Source organism: Neoarius graeffei, chromosome 3 (genome assembly GCF_027579695.1).
Source record: "Neoarius graeffei isolate fNeoGra1 chromosome 3, fNeoGra1.pri, whole genome shotgun sequence".
NCBI classification, from domain to species: domain Eukaryota; kingdom Metazoa; phylum Chordata; class Actinopteri; order Siluriformes; family Ariidae; genus Neoarius; species Neoarius graeffei.
This window is the reverse complement of record NC_083571.1, coordinates 114,826,290-114,845,917: the sequence shown is the minus strand read 5'-3', so window position 1 is coordinate 114,845,917 and position 19,628 is coordinate 114,826,290. Positions and strand designations below refer to the sequence as shown.

The following is a 19,628-nucleotide window of genomic DNA, read 5'->3' as shown; positions in this document are numbered from 1 at the left end:
TCATCATAGGAGCAGCCCATGACGTTGAAGGGACTGCAGCACACCAATGTAGCATTTCCTTGGTCTTGTGGCCAACTTCTTCAACCTTTCTCTTAATGTACGCTTCCTTATCCCTGGGACTGACTCGTGAGATTTTACATGGGGAAAGTCCAATAGCAGTGAAGCACTTATCCAATTGGTCTTTTATGTCTTCCTGTTGTACATAGTCAACATGATCATGATCAACATGCTCTTGCAATGGAACTTTGACTGACACTTTATACATATGCTTCTTGCACTGCATGCATACTTTCATTCCAGCCTTTACAGATGTCTTTCCAATGGCCTCTGCTTGGGACAGAGAGATGATGCGAAGATTTTTTTTCATAGGTCTTGCATGTAAGCCATATGGGTTGCTGCAGTTTTTTTGTAGAGAAGAGTAACAATCCAGGTTTATTTTCTTATGGTACAAACATATAGTTGCATCAGGTGGTACATCATCCTGCAGACTACACCTGTGCTTCAGGAGCATTTGGTCATCTTTTGACAGAGAAGTGATGGATACCAGTTGTCTTGGTCTGAAACAATAGAAGCATAACATGTCAAAATGATGGTCAATCAGCAAAGTTGCAAGAAAAGTATTAATGTAAAGTAAGTATTAAAGTAGTTAGACTTAGATTGCATAACTCTTGGTGTAATCCAACCTGTGGCAGTCTTCAGCACATCCCAACACAGCTCCAATGAAACATGGAGCCAAAGATGCCATCTTGAAAACTGTGAGCCTGCTCATTCTAGTCATTTAAATAGTCAATCTGATTTGCAAGTGGCTCGTTCTAAATACAGGTGTGAACATTTACTAGAGTGCCTTGGAATCTGATTGATGTGGGGATGGTATGAGACACTTGCATCCACATTATGTTCTGCAGTGTGCATGCTCAATTTGACACATTTCTGTTTCTATACCTAATGATTACATATAAGTTGACCTTCAAATATAGTTTATCATGAATCAAATGAAGCATTTTACTGAGTTTAAGCTGTATGTAATGAATTTAAGGCGTTCTCTTAGCATCTGGAAGTGCCTTCATAGACCATGAATGCTGTGTATGTGTGCAAACACCTCATTTTCAAAAAATCATTTTGCAACATTAAGGCAAAACACCATCACAATTTTTGGATATGTTAGAAACATATATCTAATCTTTCAAAAACAGCCAATTTTATGTTGGTGGGACCTATCATTTTTTTGCTATACCATGCCAAAAATGGCACCAAATTATTTTTTCCAATTTTTAAACCTTAATATCTTCTAGACCATGCTTCACAGAGGGACAGTTTTTGAATACAAAGTACACAGCATGTGTGGTAAGGTGCATGTGCAATATCAAGCCTCTGTCTTTAACATTATACTTTCAACAGTCCTTCAAATATGCTGCCAGATTTGAAGAGTTGAATTTTCGAGCAAATTCAAGCCGCCAGAACGCTATGATAAACCGAAAGCACATGTGTAAAACTCCATATACTACGAGTACTTTAGCCAGATAGTAGCCCTTGAAAATTTGAAAGACCTAGCTCAAATAGTTTTCTAGATACAGCAATGTGAAAGTGGCTCCCTAGAAAACTCTGCTGAAAACGTGTCTGGGGTTAGCTGCCTAAATATTTTTTTATGACAAAACTATAATGAGTTGGGAGCTGAAATTTGGGACTTTTCCTATTGGGAAGTGTGTGAACCTCGTGGAATTTTTTCAGGTAAATCTGAGATGGTCGAGCGGGAGCATTTGGACGTTTGGCGTGGAATGACCCCTTGGTCGGGCATTCGGGCAGTGCCTGGTGTTGAGGCTTGCCTTCTCACAACACTTACAAGATGTTTATGGACTGAAGACACCAAATCAGACCGGTTTCATTGCACCTTGGCATAGATTCTACAAATGTCTGGAACGGCACTGGATGGAGGATCAATGTTCTTCCAAAAGATATTCCTTCTAGTGGGTTTTTTGATGATGGCATTAAATTTTATGTGCTGTCTAAAAGAAGTCTCATCTCATTATCTGTAGCCGCTTTATCCTGTTCTACAGGGTCGCAGGCAAGCTGGAGCCTATCCCAGCTGACTACGGGCGAAAGGCGGGGTTCACCCTGGACAAGTCGCCAGGTCATCACAGGGCTGACACATAGACACAGACGACCATTCACACTCACATTCACACCTACGCTCAATTTAGAGTCACCAGTTAACCTAACCTGCATGTCTTTGGACTGTGGGGGAAACCGGAGCACCCGGAGGAAACCCACGCGGACACGGGGAGAACATGCAAACTCCGCACAGAAAGGCCCTCGCCGGCCACGGGGCTCAAACCCAGGACCTTCTTGCTGTGAGGCGACAGCGCTAACCACTACACCACCGTGCCGCCCTCTAAAAGAAGTCAAACATCAAAAGGGTTTCAACTGGATTGAGATCTGGTGACTGTAAAGGCCATTGAATACGATTTACACTCATCTTCGTTGCATTTCATCGTGATTCAGCCATGATGTGTGATGGATATCATTCGATAAACTTTGCTTCATTTGAGTCATTTTCTGACTTTATCAGTTGTTTTGGGAAAATAATACTAGAGCGGCGGCTACAATTATCGACACCTTAACGATCTTTTGGCCGTTGCAAAAGTAAAAAAGACTTTCAATACGTAAATTGCGCATGAATAATTACTCAAACCTCCACTGGGGAAAAAAGTGAGTTGATTCCTGATTACTTGGCGCATCAGATCACGTGACACTGTTCCACAGTTATCGACATCCAGATCATTATTAATTTAAAATAAATAAATCGGTATGTGGTATCAAGTTAACAAAAGTTTTTTATTTAAAATTTGTTTTCCATAGACTTATTTAGTACAAAATACCTTTTATATAAATATATGGATGTGGGTGTTTACGTAAATGAAGTAATTCTAATGTTTGTAAACAAATGAACTGATAATGTTTAACCTGCGTCAGAAAATCTTTTTGTTCCACTTTCTACCCGCTTTCTAATTATTTTCATAGATCACATTTTGTTCATCGTTCGTTGTTGTTTGTATTAATTTCTAGTTTTGTCGTTTACCAATAAACATCAACAGGCAGTTGACATTGTAACCACATGAAACTCCAGGTCAAAGGTCGCATGTCATTCCTCAAACAACAATATAAAATGTCTACTGATATTGTAATATGTGGTCGATATTTACAACAAACTAAAAAAAAAAAAATTCTAAATGGAATAGAAAAATCTGAACATTTCAAGCATGTAATTTTTTTTTTATTTTTATTTTTACATGCTCGGAATTTAATTCGGGTCTAATTCTATTTACTGCAATTGGATTCCAAATACTCTATAAACATTCCATTCTGTTATGAATCAGAAAAAAAAATTATAACTCTCAGCACTTTTATTTGTTTTTTTAAAGTACTTCATCGACTTCAACAATGTGACACAAAGATCGATCCATAACAGTTGTAAATGTCCCTTAATCCCACAGGGTGTCGATAATGGTGGACACCGGTGAAAGTGATCACTATTATCGACACCTCACGTGATTCTCAAACGCGGGTTTAGATACAAAATGGCGACTGTCAGATGAAAGAGTAAGAAACAAAGTAGGTTTCGACGAGGAGACCATGAAATATCGGTGAATTTGATGAGTAAAAACACGTCCATGAGCTTTCCACCGTGCTTACCTGCGATGATGACGTCCGGGTTTTCCGAAAAATTGCTGCTAAAAAAATTCCATCTCAGGTAACGAGCTGTGTCATCAGACAACAAGATCAAAGGGCGAGGCGGGTCTTCCAGTTGATTAATTAATCAATAATAACTATTGGAACTGAAACTCAGCTTTGTAAAAAAAAATTTTTTTTTTTTTGTAAATCTGAAAAGGTGTCGATAATTATGGACTGTTGATAATTGTGACCGCCGCTCTACTGCTACTACTTAATGTTAGTAATATCCAGAATAAAAAGGGCTGTACGGTATAGGGCATTTTGCTCGCAGTTGAAACTGTAGTTACTTCTCATAGCAATGCCTAATTAATTGTGTTCTTCACTAAATTCTCAATGTTGAAGTTATGGCATGGCAACAGCAACATCTTAAACAGAGCTCGATTTATAGACCGAATGCGAGGAGGGCAGTTCAGTGAGCTGTAGCAACAACATAGAATTGCACGAAATTTCCTCCATACGATGACAAACAAGAGGAAAAGTACAAGCAGTTGACAGTCACTGCTTTTACTGCACACCCTGAGCTCAAACTGTAGATCACCTGGTGAGTGTGTTCGGTATAACTGATCCACATGTACTGAGAGAGAACAGGGTGCCAAAACTAATGAAGTGTCCGTTCATCTATCACGAGTGCTCTAGATAATAACAATTATTCCATGGAATTGAGTCGTACATGAGCTGATCGCGGCTATAAGCCATGTACGCCGAGATTGAGTGAAATAACTGTTTTATTTGTTCTACATTCATTGGATTTTGAGAAACGGTGCACTTTTATTTCCGTTTAGGAAATAAAATTTCAACAAATTTTAATGCTTAAAGTAGAGGTCTGCGCGGGACAGAATTTTCAGTCCCGCTCCCGCATTGTGCAGTCCCGCTCCTGCAAAGAATTATGATTTTCAGTCCCGCTCCCGCATTGTGCAGTCCCGCTCCTGCAAAGAATTATGATTTTCAGTCCCGCTCCCGCCCGTGCCTGCCATATTTTGTCCCGCTCCCGACCGCAAATTATCCCGCATGATGCAGACGTTCGCGTTATTTCTCATGAAAGTTCTTGTCATTGGCTTGGGGAATTAAACATGCTGAGCTTAGCTGAGCTCTCCACTGACCGATCCTTCACCTAGCGCATGTAGCGAGGGTGCGCGTTGCCAGGCAGCATGCGCAGCTGAGGCTTTACAGAGATACCCAACACGCCTACCAACATCTACAGTGGATATTAAGAATATTGTACATTGCACATAGCTTATGTCACTCCTCACATTTACATTCTAGAAAATACAAGTAGGCCTATAAGAAATTAATATAATTTAAAGACACAGCGTGATGGTGCCCCGCCCCCTACTTTGAGTGGATTTGAGCATAAATATCTACAGCTCACGTTCAGGGGTGCGTTTCAAGCAATGTACCTGTTTTTAAAGCAGCACTTACTTCTGAAGCACTGTGAGCTTCACTAGAGGAGCTCTGCTCTTCTGCCATGATCGGAGATCTCAAACACGGAAGAGCGGAAAGGAATCGGAAACGTACGCGAGATTAGACCACATCCGCAAATTTAGGCATCTTAAAATGTTTTTATTAATGCCAAATAAAATATCCAGCACAAATTATATATTATAGACATAAATTAATAATTTATAAATTTTATTTTAAACACGTTTTTAGTTAGCGGGACTGCAGCTTATCACCTCTCGCGCCCGTATTGTGCACTCCCCCTCCCGCTCGCGCCCGCAATGAGCTTTCAAAATTTGTCCCGCGCCGCACTGCTTTGCCTCGGGTCCCGCGGGACTCCCGCGGGAGTGCATGGCTCTAGATTAAAGATGAAGAATGTAAACAAGCTGGCGAAATGACAGGAGCAATTTGTGAAAAATGCGAGAATTCTTAAATTTAATTAAGATATGTTCTTACCATCAAACACTTTCTTTCTATATTTGAATATATATATTTTTTTCATTTATTTTTAAAGTATTTTTGGGGTGTTTTCGAACAGAGTTCTTATTTCATCTTCGGTTGGTTCAGCAACACGCTCCACCATTTTGTTTTCCTCTGTTCACGGTATATGAGCTGCCAATCAGAGTAACCAATCAGAGCACACGATTGCTCATATCCAGTGAATGTGGGTAGAATAAAAAGTTTTACTGTAAATAATATATTTAATCTATAAATTAATAAGACACCACAGTACAGAGTCAGTTATTGTAGATGCATCAACAACAGTTTACATGTGAAGTGCTCTGTGCAGCCTGAATATGAGAACGGAAACTGATGTTTATCTCGTGTGTGTGTGTAGTACTACGCCTACCTGTATTCCTACGTGATGCCCCAGGCCATCCGAGACATGGTGGACGAGTACATCAACTGTGAAGATATCGCCATGAACTTCCTGGTGTCCCACATCACACGCAAACCTCCCATCAAGGTCAGAGAGTTCTCATCGAGAAATGGGTTCTCAGCTAGAACACACTTCTTTGTGGAAGCTAGTTGAGACTTGGTACAGGAGAATTTGTTGAGTATTACTTCTATTTTCTAGTCTATAGTGGATTCATTCATTAGCCAGAATCCAAGCTGAGCGGAGAGGCCATTAAAGGAAGATAAATTAGCCTTAATCCACCTGCTCCCAAGTTCAAGGACGTGTTTCAACAGCAGAGCTAAAACAAGTGGGATAAACAGTCGAAATACCTCGAAAGGGGCTAATTAAAGGGTTAGACAGTTCCTGTAATAACACGTCCCAAAGTGTTTTATTCCTCTCATGCTACAGCAATTTGTCAACGATTACAATATTTAATTTAATAAAGAACAGGTTATACTTCTTTTTAATCCATTTATAGTTGCATTTAATGCTGAACATTCCTGAAACAGGTTGGTTCCAGATGTGTCTTATATTATAAGTTATTAGTATCAGTACGCAGGTGATTTATAGAAAATCATGCGTGATCGTGATTGGTCGAGAAATTCGGATCATTTCTCAATAATAATCACCTCGAGCGACTCGGAAAAAATGGCGGCCGATCGTTTCATCACCGTAAGGGAGGAAGAATTACAGATTATGAAAGAAAATGCTGTTCCTAAAAGCACTAAAGATGCTCCGAGGTTTGGTCGAAAACTATTCAAAGATAAGATAGAACTGTGATTTATTTTATCGATTTCAAAACAAAGGATTTTATGTGACTCGGCGTAAATAAGTGACAAGTCTGTGTGCATTACATTTGTATTCTGCTTTTGAAGATTGAAATGATTGGGGGTTTTTTTAATAGGATTTTTTTTTTTTAAAATAAGGCCATTATTAAAAAATGTTCTGTTTCCGGTCCACCTGCCGGGTGAGTGCCGTTTGTGTGGTTGAAAATTTTTTTTTTTTTTTTTTTAACGCCGGGTTTGCGACATTTTTTTTTCAGGTTCATAAATCTAAAATCGAACTTGACATTTACGCATTCCGCGCAGAATATAGAATCGAATCAGCTCTGCGCATGCGCCGTGCGGCACAAAAAAATGGCAGCCACCATGAAGGAAGGAGATCCGGAGTTTTCAAACATTTGCTTAAGTGTGAAATCGCAAAATGGTATTCTAGCGAACAACAAAATAGTAAAGATTCAGAAAAACAAATCATTCAGTGGTCATTTTAATAGTGTAATTTCATCCAAACCAGGCCTAACGCTCGATTTAGAACTACAAAAAGTCCGTGTGTCGGATCGTCACAAACCGTTACTGGAAAATTCGTTTGATCTTGATCCATCCGAGACGTTACAAACAGCTTTTGAGTTTTGTTATGCGAAATTCATTACCGACTTTGTTAATGACCCTGACAGATCTGTAGGAGAACCTAATAGATCTTAATATTTTATTAAATGTGTCTGCTTTTGTAATAAAAAAGTACTGAAAGAAAAGCAAACACAGCACTGCGATTTCTTATCCATCTATACATTTTATTTTTTTTATATACGAGTGATTCCACGCTTATGGGTACTAAAATGGGGACATGAACTTATTTTTAAAAATTCACCTAAAACCATTTCTTTTTTTTTTACCATCAGGTCACAAAACATGTAATCTTTAATGAATGATATGTTAAAAGATAACTTTAATTTTCTGAGATGTAATAAAAACATATTTATATGCCAAAGTCAGAACGTATCAGAAGTGTTGTGGACATATATATTCTCAATTTTAACAATGTAGAATTACTTTTTGAAACATAGGAAGGTGATGTTTTAGCAAATATAATTAATAAACATGTGTAGTAGAATAAACATACACATTCTTTCAATAAGATTAACATGGTATATAGCTAGACTGTAATTAATTTGTAACAGACGCGAGATGGACAATCGTAACAGAAGTAATGGAACAGACATCATTTTGGAACTCATAGGCTTGACTTTGGCATATAAATATGTTTTTATTACATCTCAGAAAATTAAAGTTATCTTTTAACATATCATTCATTAAAGATTACATGTTTTGTGACCTGATGGTAAAAAAAGAAATGGTTTTAGGTGAATAAGTTCATGTCCCCATTTCAGTACCCATAAGCGTGGAATCACTCATATATCCCTCCCTCCCTACTGAATTTTTTTGCTCACTCGATGGACAGGAAACGGATTTTTTTTTTTTTTAAGGATGGCCTAATCACCTGTGTTTTACACTGAAATAGTTATCCGCCTCAGACTCGGTGAATATCAGCTTCGTGTCGGTTACTATTCACTGATATTCACATCGCCTTCGGTGAATAATTGTTAATTAATACTCATTCACTCACCGGTCTCTCGTTTCCTGTCTGTCTTGAAGCTAAAAGGACAAAAAGATCTTAATCAACTAATTATGTGACTTATGAAGTGAATTGGTTGGAGCAGCTCTTATTTAGGGGTTTCATACGAAAGGGGGTGAATACTTATGCACACTCCAGATTTCTGTTTTTTTTTTCATCTTAATTATTGTTTGTGTCACAATAAAACAATTATTTTCACCTTTAAAGTGGTCGGCATGTTGTGTAAATCAAATGGTGCTAACCCTCTAAAAATCCATTTTAATTCCAGCTTGTAATGCGACAAAACAGGACAAACACCAAGGGGGATGAATACTTTTGCAAGGCACTATGTAATAATTAAAAAATACAGTACCAGTCAAAAGTTTGTACACCCCTACTCATTCATAGGTTTTTCTGTAGTTTGTATTTTCTGCATTGTAGAACAATACTGAAGACATCAAAACTATGACATAACATCTGGAAGATGTACGGAGCTATGTGGTAAACAAAGTGCTTGATATTTTAGATTCTTCAGTGTTAGAGGTCTGCGCGGGACAGAATTTTCAGTCCCGCCCGCTCCCGCAAAGAATTATGATTTTCAGTCCCGCGCCTGCCATATTTTGTCCCGCTCCCACCCGCAAATCCCGCATGATGCAGACGTTCGCGTTATTTCTCACGAAAGTTCTTGTCATTGGCTTGGGGAATTGTTGTCCTTTTAAGACAGTACATACATGGCGATTCAGGCCTGATGTACCCGATTTATGGCCGTTGTATGTCAGAACCTTTTGGCACTTATCACAACAAGCAAAGGGTAGCTGATTTCCCTCTGCGTCGTGCACGAGTGAGAATGACTTCCAAATGTCGGATTTCAGGACTCTTGACTTTTTAACGGTAAACGTACCTCTTTTTAAAGCTGCACTTACTTCTGAAGCACTGTGAGCTTCACTAGAGGAGCTCTGCTCTTCTGCCATGATCGGAGATCTCAAACACAGAAGAGCGGAAAGGAATCGGAAACGTACGCGAGATTAGACCACATCCGCAAATTTAGGCATCTTAAAATGTTTTTATTAATGCTCTCTCTCATTCCACTTCTCTGAGATGCTTGACATTGATGTTGACGGGGTGAGTCTTGAGCAAGTTAACCACTTTCGGTATTTTGGCTCGACGATCTCCAGCAATGGCTCTATAGACAGGGAAATCGATATCAGAATTGGCATCTCATCAAACGCATTCAACATACTTAATCGCGTTTGGATTAACCGTGGTGTGTCCCTTGGTACTAAGATTAAGATCTATGAGTGCAGGGTTGTTACTCCCCTCCTCTATGGCTGCGCATCTTGGGCCCTGAAGCAACAACAAGTGCAACGTCTTGACTCTTTCCATCACTCATGTCTGCGGAGACTCCTACGGGTTCGTTGGGAAGATCGCATCACTAATCGAGAGATCAGGACAAGAGCTGGTTGTTGCAGCCTCGGCATCACCATGCAGCATATTCGCCTCATGTACTTTGGACACCTGGTCCGGATGCCCCGCCACCGGTTTCCTAAATTCTTGCTCGACTGGATCCCGAACTATGGTTCTCGAAGTGTTGGCCGCCCGAGAAATTCCCTCCTTAAAGTTTATCAGGACGACCTTGTAGCTCTTGGTCTTGATAGCACTCTAGCTTCCCTTGGAGCTCAAGATCGCTCCAACTGGCGCCACATCCTGCGCACTGCTAAGAATCGTGCGTCAGCTCGTGAGCAGGCAGACCCGGACGGGTAGTGACCTGATCAAGATACAAGAAGAAGATGATGATATTAATGCCAAATAAAATATCCAGCACAAATTATATATGATAGACATAAATTAATAATTTATAAATTTTATTTTAAACACGTTTTTAGTTAGCGGGACTGCAGCTTATCACCTCTCCCGCATTGTGCACTCCCCCTCCCGCCCGCAGTGAGCTTTCAAAATTTGTCCTGCGCTGCACTGCTTTGCCTCGGGTCCCGCGGGACTCCTGCGGGAGTGCAGGGCTCTATTCAGTGTATCCATTCCCTTGATTCTTTACACACTATTGGCGTTATCTTAACCAGCTTCATGAGGTAGTCACCTGGAATGCTTTTCAGTTAACAGGTGCCTCGTCAGAAGGTAATTAGTGCAATTTCTTGCCTTCTTAATGCCTTTTGAGATCAAATAGTAAATAATAATAGTTCAGTAAACAGCCCTATTCTACACCACAACTGTCGTGATCCGTATTATATCAAGAACCAAACATCTAAGTAGAGAGAAACGACATCCGTCATTACTTTAAGACATGAAGTGACTTTTGATTAATAAAAATAAACACTGAATTAGAAGGTGTGTCCAGCGTTTTGACTGGTACTCTTAAACTAACACACAGAGACTCAAAGAGAAAGATGAGATGAGTGTGTTTCAGTCAAGGAAGCGAGTCTTCAGTGTTTCCATCTCAGTGATAAGGGATTGATGGGAATTACACTGCTGCTGTTTGTTTTAGAATGGCCTTGAGCAATATTCTCTCAAGTTTGGCACTGGAAAAAAAAGAACTTAATGAAATTTCATGTCCTGCCCGTGTTATTAACGGAGGACTGCGTCTGTGCAGCGATTTCCCCTGAAACCCATAAGCTCCATTATTGAATTTTCTTGCAGTCGGTCTCTCTGACTCACAATCTGTCTTCTGCAAGTGTACAGAAGCACAGAGAAATTCGCTGTCTTCACTTTACCATGAGAGAATCTGAGCAAGGAAATCTTGTGTAGTCCAAACAAATCAAGTCATGGCAACAACAAACAGGGATGAACAGTAATGGCAGAAACAACCGAAATAATTAACAATTATTCCACGAATCGAGCCGTCCAGGAGCTAATGGATGACGAGGCGCGTAGCACCGAGTCGTCGAAAATCCATGTGCGATGAGATTGAGTGGAATAACTGTTTTATTCGATCCACTTTCACTGGATTTTGAGAAATGGAGCATTTTTATTTTTAGCAAATTTGATAAATGAAAGCTTTATACATAACGTCCGACAAAATCATTTTGGCTTAGAATGTAAACAAGCCGGAGCAATTTGTGAAAAATGCGAAAGATGTGTTCTTGCCATCAAATACTTTTCATTCCATATTTTGTTGCTGTTTATTTTTTTTGGAATTTTGTTTTCGAGTCGAGTTTTTATTTCATCCTCGGTTGGTTCAGCGACGACATCCGCCATTTTGTTTTTCTCTACTCAGTGCATGTTTTCACAAGAAAAAAGGAAAACACTGGTCATTCACCTATCCACACGGCAGCCAGGCCCAGTTAAATCCGGCGCACACGGGCGATTTTCTGTCGCAAGCGTATTGCGATTTTTGGACGCAAGTTTCCCCTTTCATGTGCGCGTTATCTGCGACCAGTGGGCGATTTGGGGAGGGGGATGCAAGTCACGTGGAAATCTCATGACTACTTCGCGGGTGGAGATCGGCTTAGCCTTTGGAGGTGATCGCTTCCTTATCGCAAAGACACGCACACGTGGCGATACCGGTATCTCTGCAACAAGTCAGTGACTGGCGGGGGTTTTTTTTTGTGTGTCACAGAATATCAAGCATGTTTGATTCCTGCAATGTGTCACAAGCAACAAAAAATCGCCATCGGGGGGCGTCGTGGCTCAGGTGGATAAGGCGCCATACCATAAATCCAGGGACCCAGGTTCGATTCCAACTCGAGGTCATTTCCCGATCCCTCCCCATGTCTCTCTCCCGCTCATTTCCTGTCTCTACACTGTCCTATCCAATAAAGGTGGAAAAAAAAAAAGCCCAAAAAAATCTTTAAAAAAAAAATCGCCATCGCAAATATCTGCACATGAAGCGTTTTTTTTTTTTTTTGCTCGCGTCAAAAAGTTGCGCGACCAAGCGACGGTAAGTCGACAGGGTGCGCCGGGCTATAAATTGCGAAGCATACAACATGTTAAAAACACTTCAGTCAGATCACCGACCCATATCTGCAAAAATACGGTTGTCTCTCAGACGTAACAAAACCATTAAAACAAAAAAAAGTGCCTTTTTTTTTTTTTACATCTTAAAAATAGGTTTCAAGCACTTCAACGTCTTGCAATTGACGATTCCTCAAACACAATGTATGAAAGCATCAAAGTCCACCAGAAATCTGCTGAATTACCCGTTCCCCTGAAAACATCAAAACGCTCCAAAGAACAACCTTGACGCAGCGTATCTAAATGAACACGAGAAATTAAAAAGTTCAGCAACTTGTTGGAACAGTCTTATTGTACGGATCCAGCTCATGGACGCTGACTAGTGCACTTACTGCTCAGAGCGGTTCGAAATGCACGCTGGCAACATCGAAGTACAAATAAAGAGACCTTCAAAAACTTTCAATAACAACAATAGCAGAAAGGAGACTCCGTTTTTCTGGCCGTTGTTGAAGTAAGGAGGAGATGATTCACAAGGTGATTCTTTGGGAGCCAATCCACGGAAAACGCAGTAGAGGACGACCGGCCTGAACCTTTATTGATCAACTGGTAGAAGGCACCAATCTTGAAGTATCAGGTACCAATAGCAACGGCAGACCGTGAATTATGGAGAAGTATGGTCAATGATGTCCGGCTGAGGTCGCTCCGGTAGGTAGGGTAGGTACTCAATCATGGTATATGAGCTGATAGCCTAGTAGTAACCAATCAGAGCGCATGATTGCTCACATCCAGTGAACGTGGACAGAATAATACAATTATTTTGGTCAGTGTTGGAATCATGCTCATGCATCTGATTTTTTTTTTAAATAAGGCAATTTAACAACAAGATTCTGTAGTTTTTCACTTTTACATTTTTTTTTTAAGTGTCTTATGTCGTATTGCAAACTAATGCTGAACTTGACTCTTATTTAACATTTTTTTTAAAATTCATTGTACATCCAAAAATATCTGTGTCTTGCTCTAACTCTGATCAGGTGACGTCTCGTTGGACATTCCGCTGTCCCGGCTGTCCTCAGGCGCTGTCCCACGACGACTCGCACTTCCACGAGCGGCACAAGTGCATCAACTTCTTCGTCAAGGTGTACGGTTACATGCCGCTACTCTACACGCAGTTCCGAGTCGACTCGGTTCTGTTTAAGACTCGACTCCCGCACGACAAGACCAAATGCTTCAAGTTCATTTAGAGGGACCAAAAGAGGACAGACAGAGACAGACAGACACTTCCTCTTACAGATGAGAGATTTTATGGAATAAAAAAGGAAGTCAAAATGAAGGGAGGACTACAATGTAAAAGCATTTTATTTTAGTGTGTGTGTGTGTGTTCAACCCATCAGCAACCACTACTGCTCTCATTCGCACCACTTTCAACAGTTTTGGAAAAGAGGTGAATAAGAGGCGAGGACACTTTAATGGGTTTCAAACTGAATCATTTGGAAACTGAGAGAACGGTAAAAGGCGTGGGCAAAAACTCTCATTGCACTCTTTTTTTTTTTTAATTTTTAACTCTATATATATATATATGTGTGTGTTTCATATGCAAGAGAAGATACACTCTTGGATATGACGAGCACATTTCTGCAGGTCACAGAAATTGTGTGTGAGAGAGGAATTTAGTCACCAGATCTTAAAAAAAAAAAAAAAGTGCGGAAATGAAAACACACTACACGGTCAGCCGAGTGAAGATCACTTGGAATACTCTCTCGGGTGTCAGTGATCAAAACGGCACGCGCACACTTTCTCCATCAGGTGGTCTTAGGCATGTGCCGATATCATATCAGATCAGAAAAATTACTTCAACTTATCACAGTTTATCATCATCATCATCACAGCTGGATGAAACTCTGCTTACCGAGCAGGATTACGGTATGAGGTGCACATGATACTGCCTTTGTAAATTTGTATGTAGAGGACGGCTGTCCCGATGCTGCTTTCATAACGGGATTGGCTTTAGCTTGGGAGCACAAATACTGCACAAAAAAAAAAAAAAAACGCTGCCTGTGTAGGCAACTGCTTTTTGGATAGAATGTAACAGGAATGAGTCGTTTAAAGTTTCTACCATAACATCGTGCATGTTAAATATGTAAGACATAAAACATCCGACTTTCCTGATGATCAGGAGATAACTGATGAAGAATATCACATGAGGTCTGTGCCTGATATCGCCACACCCACTGATTAGCATTTGGACAAACTGGGTTTTTTATTTTAATCGATACATCGAATAAGAAAAAGAAGGGAAAAAAAAACCCCACAGCATAATGGAACAAAACAGTTGGTCACTTAGACATCCATGCAAGCATTAAGTTATTCCACTTAATCGAGTCATACCTGAGCTGATGGCCGAGTTGGAATAACTGTTTTTTTCAGTCCACATTCACTGGATTTTGAGAAACTGAGCATTTTTTTTTTCTTTTTTGCAAATTCGATAAATATAAACTTTCATACAAAACATCCGACGAAATCTTTTCCGCTGAGACAGACTTCTTAAAAACCTATCAATGGTGGCACGGATTGACTTCAGTGTTGTTTTTGTAGAAAGTGTCGTCTTGCTGTCGTGTCGAGGTGAAGAACAGCTTTAGACATTCATTTAATCCTTTCTTGGATATTTCAGTTCTGTCATTTTCAAACTACTTTGAGCTTTTGAACCAGTCTAAAAAAATTCAACACGTTTTAATGCTTAAAGCGAGACGGCATTTCGATTTCATAAAATCTGTGAAATTTAGTTCCGTCTGAAATGTGGTCATTGTGATATATGTTTATTTTTGTAATATTTTAAAATATCAGGCCATTCTGTGGCTGGGAAGTTATTTAATTTGAGGGGATTAAAGCAAATAATGTGCATGAAATCACTCGCTTCGCGCAGTCAAGCAGACAGAGGAAGTCCGTGTGCGCATGCGCAGGTTTACCTTCTTTTGGGTTTTACAGCAGCTGGCATCCACAGTGTTGCATTACTGCCATCTACAGGTTTCCCTTTGAGCGTGCACTGACAGTTCCATCATTCTGTCGCTAAACGAACAGCTGATCACACCGAGGTGCTCGCTGAGCGCACATATTTATTAGTTTGGTCCTGCGTTTCCTTTCCTTCGTATATAACATAACGTCTTTTCTTCTCGCTTTCTTTCCGTTACTGTAGTCGCGCTTTCATGTTTCATTCGCACACTCACGTCCTCCATTTTTCTCTCCTGTTTCAAATTTGTATCCCACAATGCCTTGCGTGAACGGGGAAAGCCCACCACGTGATGCATGACATAGTATCTTGAATTGGGTCATGGTGAAGCAGGAAAAAATAGAGGTGAATTTAGGGCCACGTGGCCTTAAATTCATTAATTGTTCTGTTTAAAAAAACTAATAAAATTAGAAGTCTGTGATTCGAATTCAGTAGCTTTCGGTCACTAAACGAAAATAATTAGGTGTCGGGGAAAATTCTTTTTATGACCTATACTTGAAATATCTGAAAGGCGGTCTAGCTTTTAAAGTTGAAGAATGTAAACAAACTGGTGAAATGACAGGAGCAATTTATGAAAAATGCGATAATTCTTGAAAAATAATTTTAAAAAAAGATACGTTCTTTCCATCAAATACTTTCATTCCATATTTTGTTGCTTTTTTGGGGGGGTTGAGTAATTTGGAGTGGAGTTTTTATTTCGTCCTCGGTTGGTTCAGCAACATGCTCCGCCACCATAATTTGTTTTTCTCTACACAGGGTATATGAGCTGATTATCCTAGTAGTAGAGTAGCCAATCAGAGCGCATGATTGCTCATATCCAGTGAATGTAGATATATTAATGATAAAGATACATGTCAGCTCATGTAATAATAGATCTGCTGTCACCTCGTAAGGTCACAAACACGATCTGTTTTTCCCAGTATTGCAAGAATTTATCAATCTGATGATTTTAGTGAAAAAGTAATTCTCTCCGGATTTTTGAATATTTGTTCCAGCACAAAACTGGGGTTTTGTGTAAATTCTGTTCCCTCACTACAATTGAACTCCCTTCATCTGACAAAGGAAACTGTTTTTACACTTGCTGCTATGGTCTCTAAGCCGTTATCGTCACTTTTAAGTATGCCATTTGTGCGTACTAAATAATATAAATTATTTTCTGTGTAAATCAGTGTCCTCGCTTTTTTTCACGTGGCAGCTTGAGAGTGAAGCGTAAATATGTACTGCATTGACAATAATGCTAATTCTGACTTAAACGATGATGTCATCAGACTCTAGGAAGTTGAACCCTTTCTGAAACTTCCACTTAAGTATATGATGTCATGTTAAAACCAAACATGACCAAGAAAGACGGCATAACCGTCAGTGGTTAATTGTTTTCTAGTTTTGACCACATAATGAATGAGAATAGTATCGTTAGCTTTATATCTACAGTACAAACCTGTGAAAGAGGTCTCGGTGTTGGCTGTGTGTGTATCTGTGTTCATAAAAATGACTTCAGGAATCTCCGCATTTTGTAATGACTGTAATTAATACAGGAGCCGAACACACTGATACAGCGAGTCTGAATAATTGTTCATAGGCACGTTACCAAAGATATGTAATGAAAGAAAACTCGTACTAGGTCAAATCCAGTGCTCAGAAAAGTGCAGTTTGTTGCTCCTTTCCTGAGAAATGCAGTACATCGAAACAGGGTTGGGTTTCCCAAAAGCTTCAACGCTAAGAGCATCTTAACTAAGAGAGAGTGTTGATTGCGCTGCTCGCTCTACCATTTAGTGATGATCTTTGTGCTATGATGCTTTTAGGAAACTCAGCACAGAGCTGTTGGTGTTATTTCAGTCAAGTTAACAAAATGAAAAGCATTTCTTTAGAGATGTAAAAAAAAAAAGGTTTGGGAATGCAGACTTGAAACAACACTGATGAAGAATTTTCGTAACGTAAAACTTTTGACTAATCTTGTTACAGTTTACAGTATTATCATGCTTGGGTTTTAAGTTTACAACTATATATTTGTTACAGTTGGGGAAAATATATTTTGAGGTACGGTGTGGTGGTGTCCACAGTCGTGGCCAAAAGTTTTGAGACTGAGACAAATTTTGGTTTTCACAAAGTTTAGATCTTTGTCAGATGTTTCTATGGGATACTGAAGTACAATTATAAGCATTTCATAAGTTTCAAAGGCTTTTATTGACAAATACATCAAGTTTATGTACAGAGTTGACGCTTCTTTTTGAAGACTCCTGCAATTCGCCCTGCCATGCTGGATATCAGCTTCTGGGCCAAATCCTGACTGATGGAAACCCGTTCTTGCATAATCAGCGCTTGGAGTTTAGCACAGTTATCGTGTTTTTGTTCGTCCACCTGCTTTTTGAGGATTGACCGCAGGTTCTTGATGGGATTAAGATCTGGGAGTTTCCTGGCCATGGACCCAAAATTTCACTGTTTTGTTCCCCGAGCCACTTAGTTATCACTTTTGCCTTGTGACAACATGGTGCTCCATCATGCTGGAAAAAGCCTTGTTCATCACCAAATTGCTCCTGGATGGTTGGGAGAAGTTGCTCTTGGAGGACGTTTTGATACCATTCTTTATTCATGGCCGTGTTCTTGGGCAGAATTGTGGCCTTGGATGAGAAGCAACCCCACACATGAATAGTCTCAGGATGCTTCACTGTTGGCATGACACAGGACTCATGGTAGTGCTCACCTTTTCTTCTCTGGACAATCATTTTTATAGATGACGCAAACAGTCTGAAGGGGGCTTCATCAGAGAAAATAACTTTCCCCCAGTCCTCTGCAGTCTGCAAAAAGTTATTTTCTCTGATCAAGCCCCCTTCAGACTGTTGTGAAAACCAAAATTTGTGTCCGTCTCAAAAACATTTGGCCATAACTGTAATAGCTTCAGGGTCCCATGTTTCAGTCCTGAGCTTGGGTTACTGCCTGCATGTTCTCACCATGTCTGTGTAGAGTTACTCCAGGTTCCCCGGTTTCCTCCCAGTAAGTGGATTGTTCAAATACTAAATTTCCCTTTGTGTGTGTGTGTATGCATGATGGACTGACATCCCATCCACTGTGCTGTGTCCCCCCCCCCGGATCCAGCTCCACTGCACCAATGACTTGGATAAAGCAGCAACTGAAGCTCGGTGAATGGATGAACATGTTAACCAGTACATTTTCCCCCAGTTTCATAGAAATCACAGTAGAAGTCGTGGTTCCATCGTTGAGGCTTTGGACTGCTGATCAGAAGATCATGAGTTCAAAGCCTAGTACTACCAAGCTGCCACAGTTGGGGAAGGTTTAGAAGAAATAACGATGCATCATGTAACTGATTATCGGCACATGCCTAAGTAGCACAGATCCTTTGTATCTCAGAGATGTTTGTCTTACCCTTTGTTCAAACGGCTGGAGCGAAGACCTCGGGTCTGAGTATGAGCACAATTCTGGAGAATCATGCTGCGTATAAATACTGCATAAGAATTACTGGCACAATCTGTTTTGAAATGGTACTCATTTCCTCACTGAACTGTTCAATCCAAAAAGCCTCCATGCACATATCCTGGTGTTTGCATTAATGCTAATTTCTGTCCTGAACTGTATCGTGCATAGAGGTTTCTGCATTATAAATCCATTAGGTGTTTCGTTTTTTTAATATATGTTTTAGATCATGGATGCCTTTTATGGAACTTTTTATACACCTAATGACTGTGTATATAAATTTGTTGAGGTTTAAGTAATGTGGTGGGTTTTTTTTTTTTTTCTTCCTGCATCGCCACTCAAGCATGGACACTGGGGAGGCGAGGAAGCAGAAGCACAGCAATCTGACTGACAGACTGTATCATTAGTGTGACCCTCGTAAACACTAATAAATCAGCCCGTGCCATTTGTCTATGAAACTTTTTTTTTTTGAAAACCAATGTTCATAACCAAAATGCAATAATTACCACATGCATAAGTCCCAGGAGATATTATTGTCATTTTTAATTTTCATCTACAAATGCCAATATTGGCGCTTTGAGCATCAACTATTACTCACGACTGAATCAGAATCAGGGTCTGCTCTCGATAAGTTTCACAAGTAGACGGCCTTTCGATTTCATAAAATCAGTGAAATTTAGTTCCGTCTGAAATGTGGTGATTGTGATATCTGTTTATTTCTGTAATATCTCACAAAATATCAGGCCATTCTGTGGCTGGAAGTTATTTAATTTGCGGGGATTAAAGCAAATAATGTGCATGAAATCGCTCGCTTAGCGCAGTCAAGCAGACAGAGGA

The 19,628-nt window shown here is 40.0% G+C and overlaps 1 protein-coding gene across 1 annotated transcript in view; it reads left to right on the top strand.

The window, feature by feature from the left end:
• The window catches only part of extl3 (exostosin-like glycosyltransferase 3), a 92,950-nt gene extending 73,640 nt beyond the window's left edge, over positions 1-19,310 (top strand). The window contains exons 5-6 of the mRNA XM_060917943.1: positions 6,005-6,133; positions 13,390-19,310. Of these exons, the coding sequence (XP_060773926.1) occupies positions 6,005-6,133; positions 13,390-13,599 (339 nt within the window). The 3' untranslated portion in view covers positions 13,600-19,310. The remainder of the gene's footprint in view (positions 1-6,004; positions 6,134-13,389) is intronic.
• Positions 19,311-19,628: the final 318 nt, after the last annotated feature.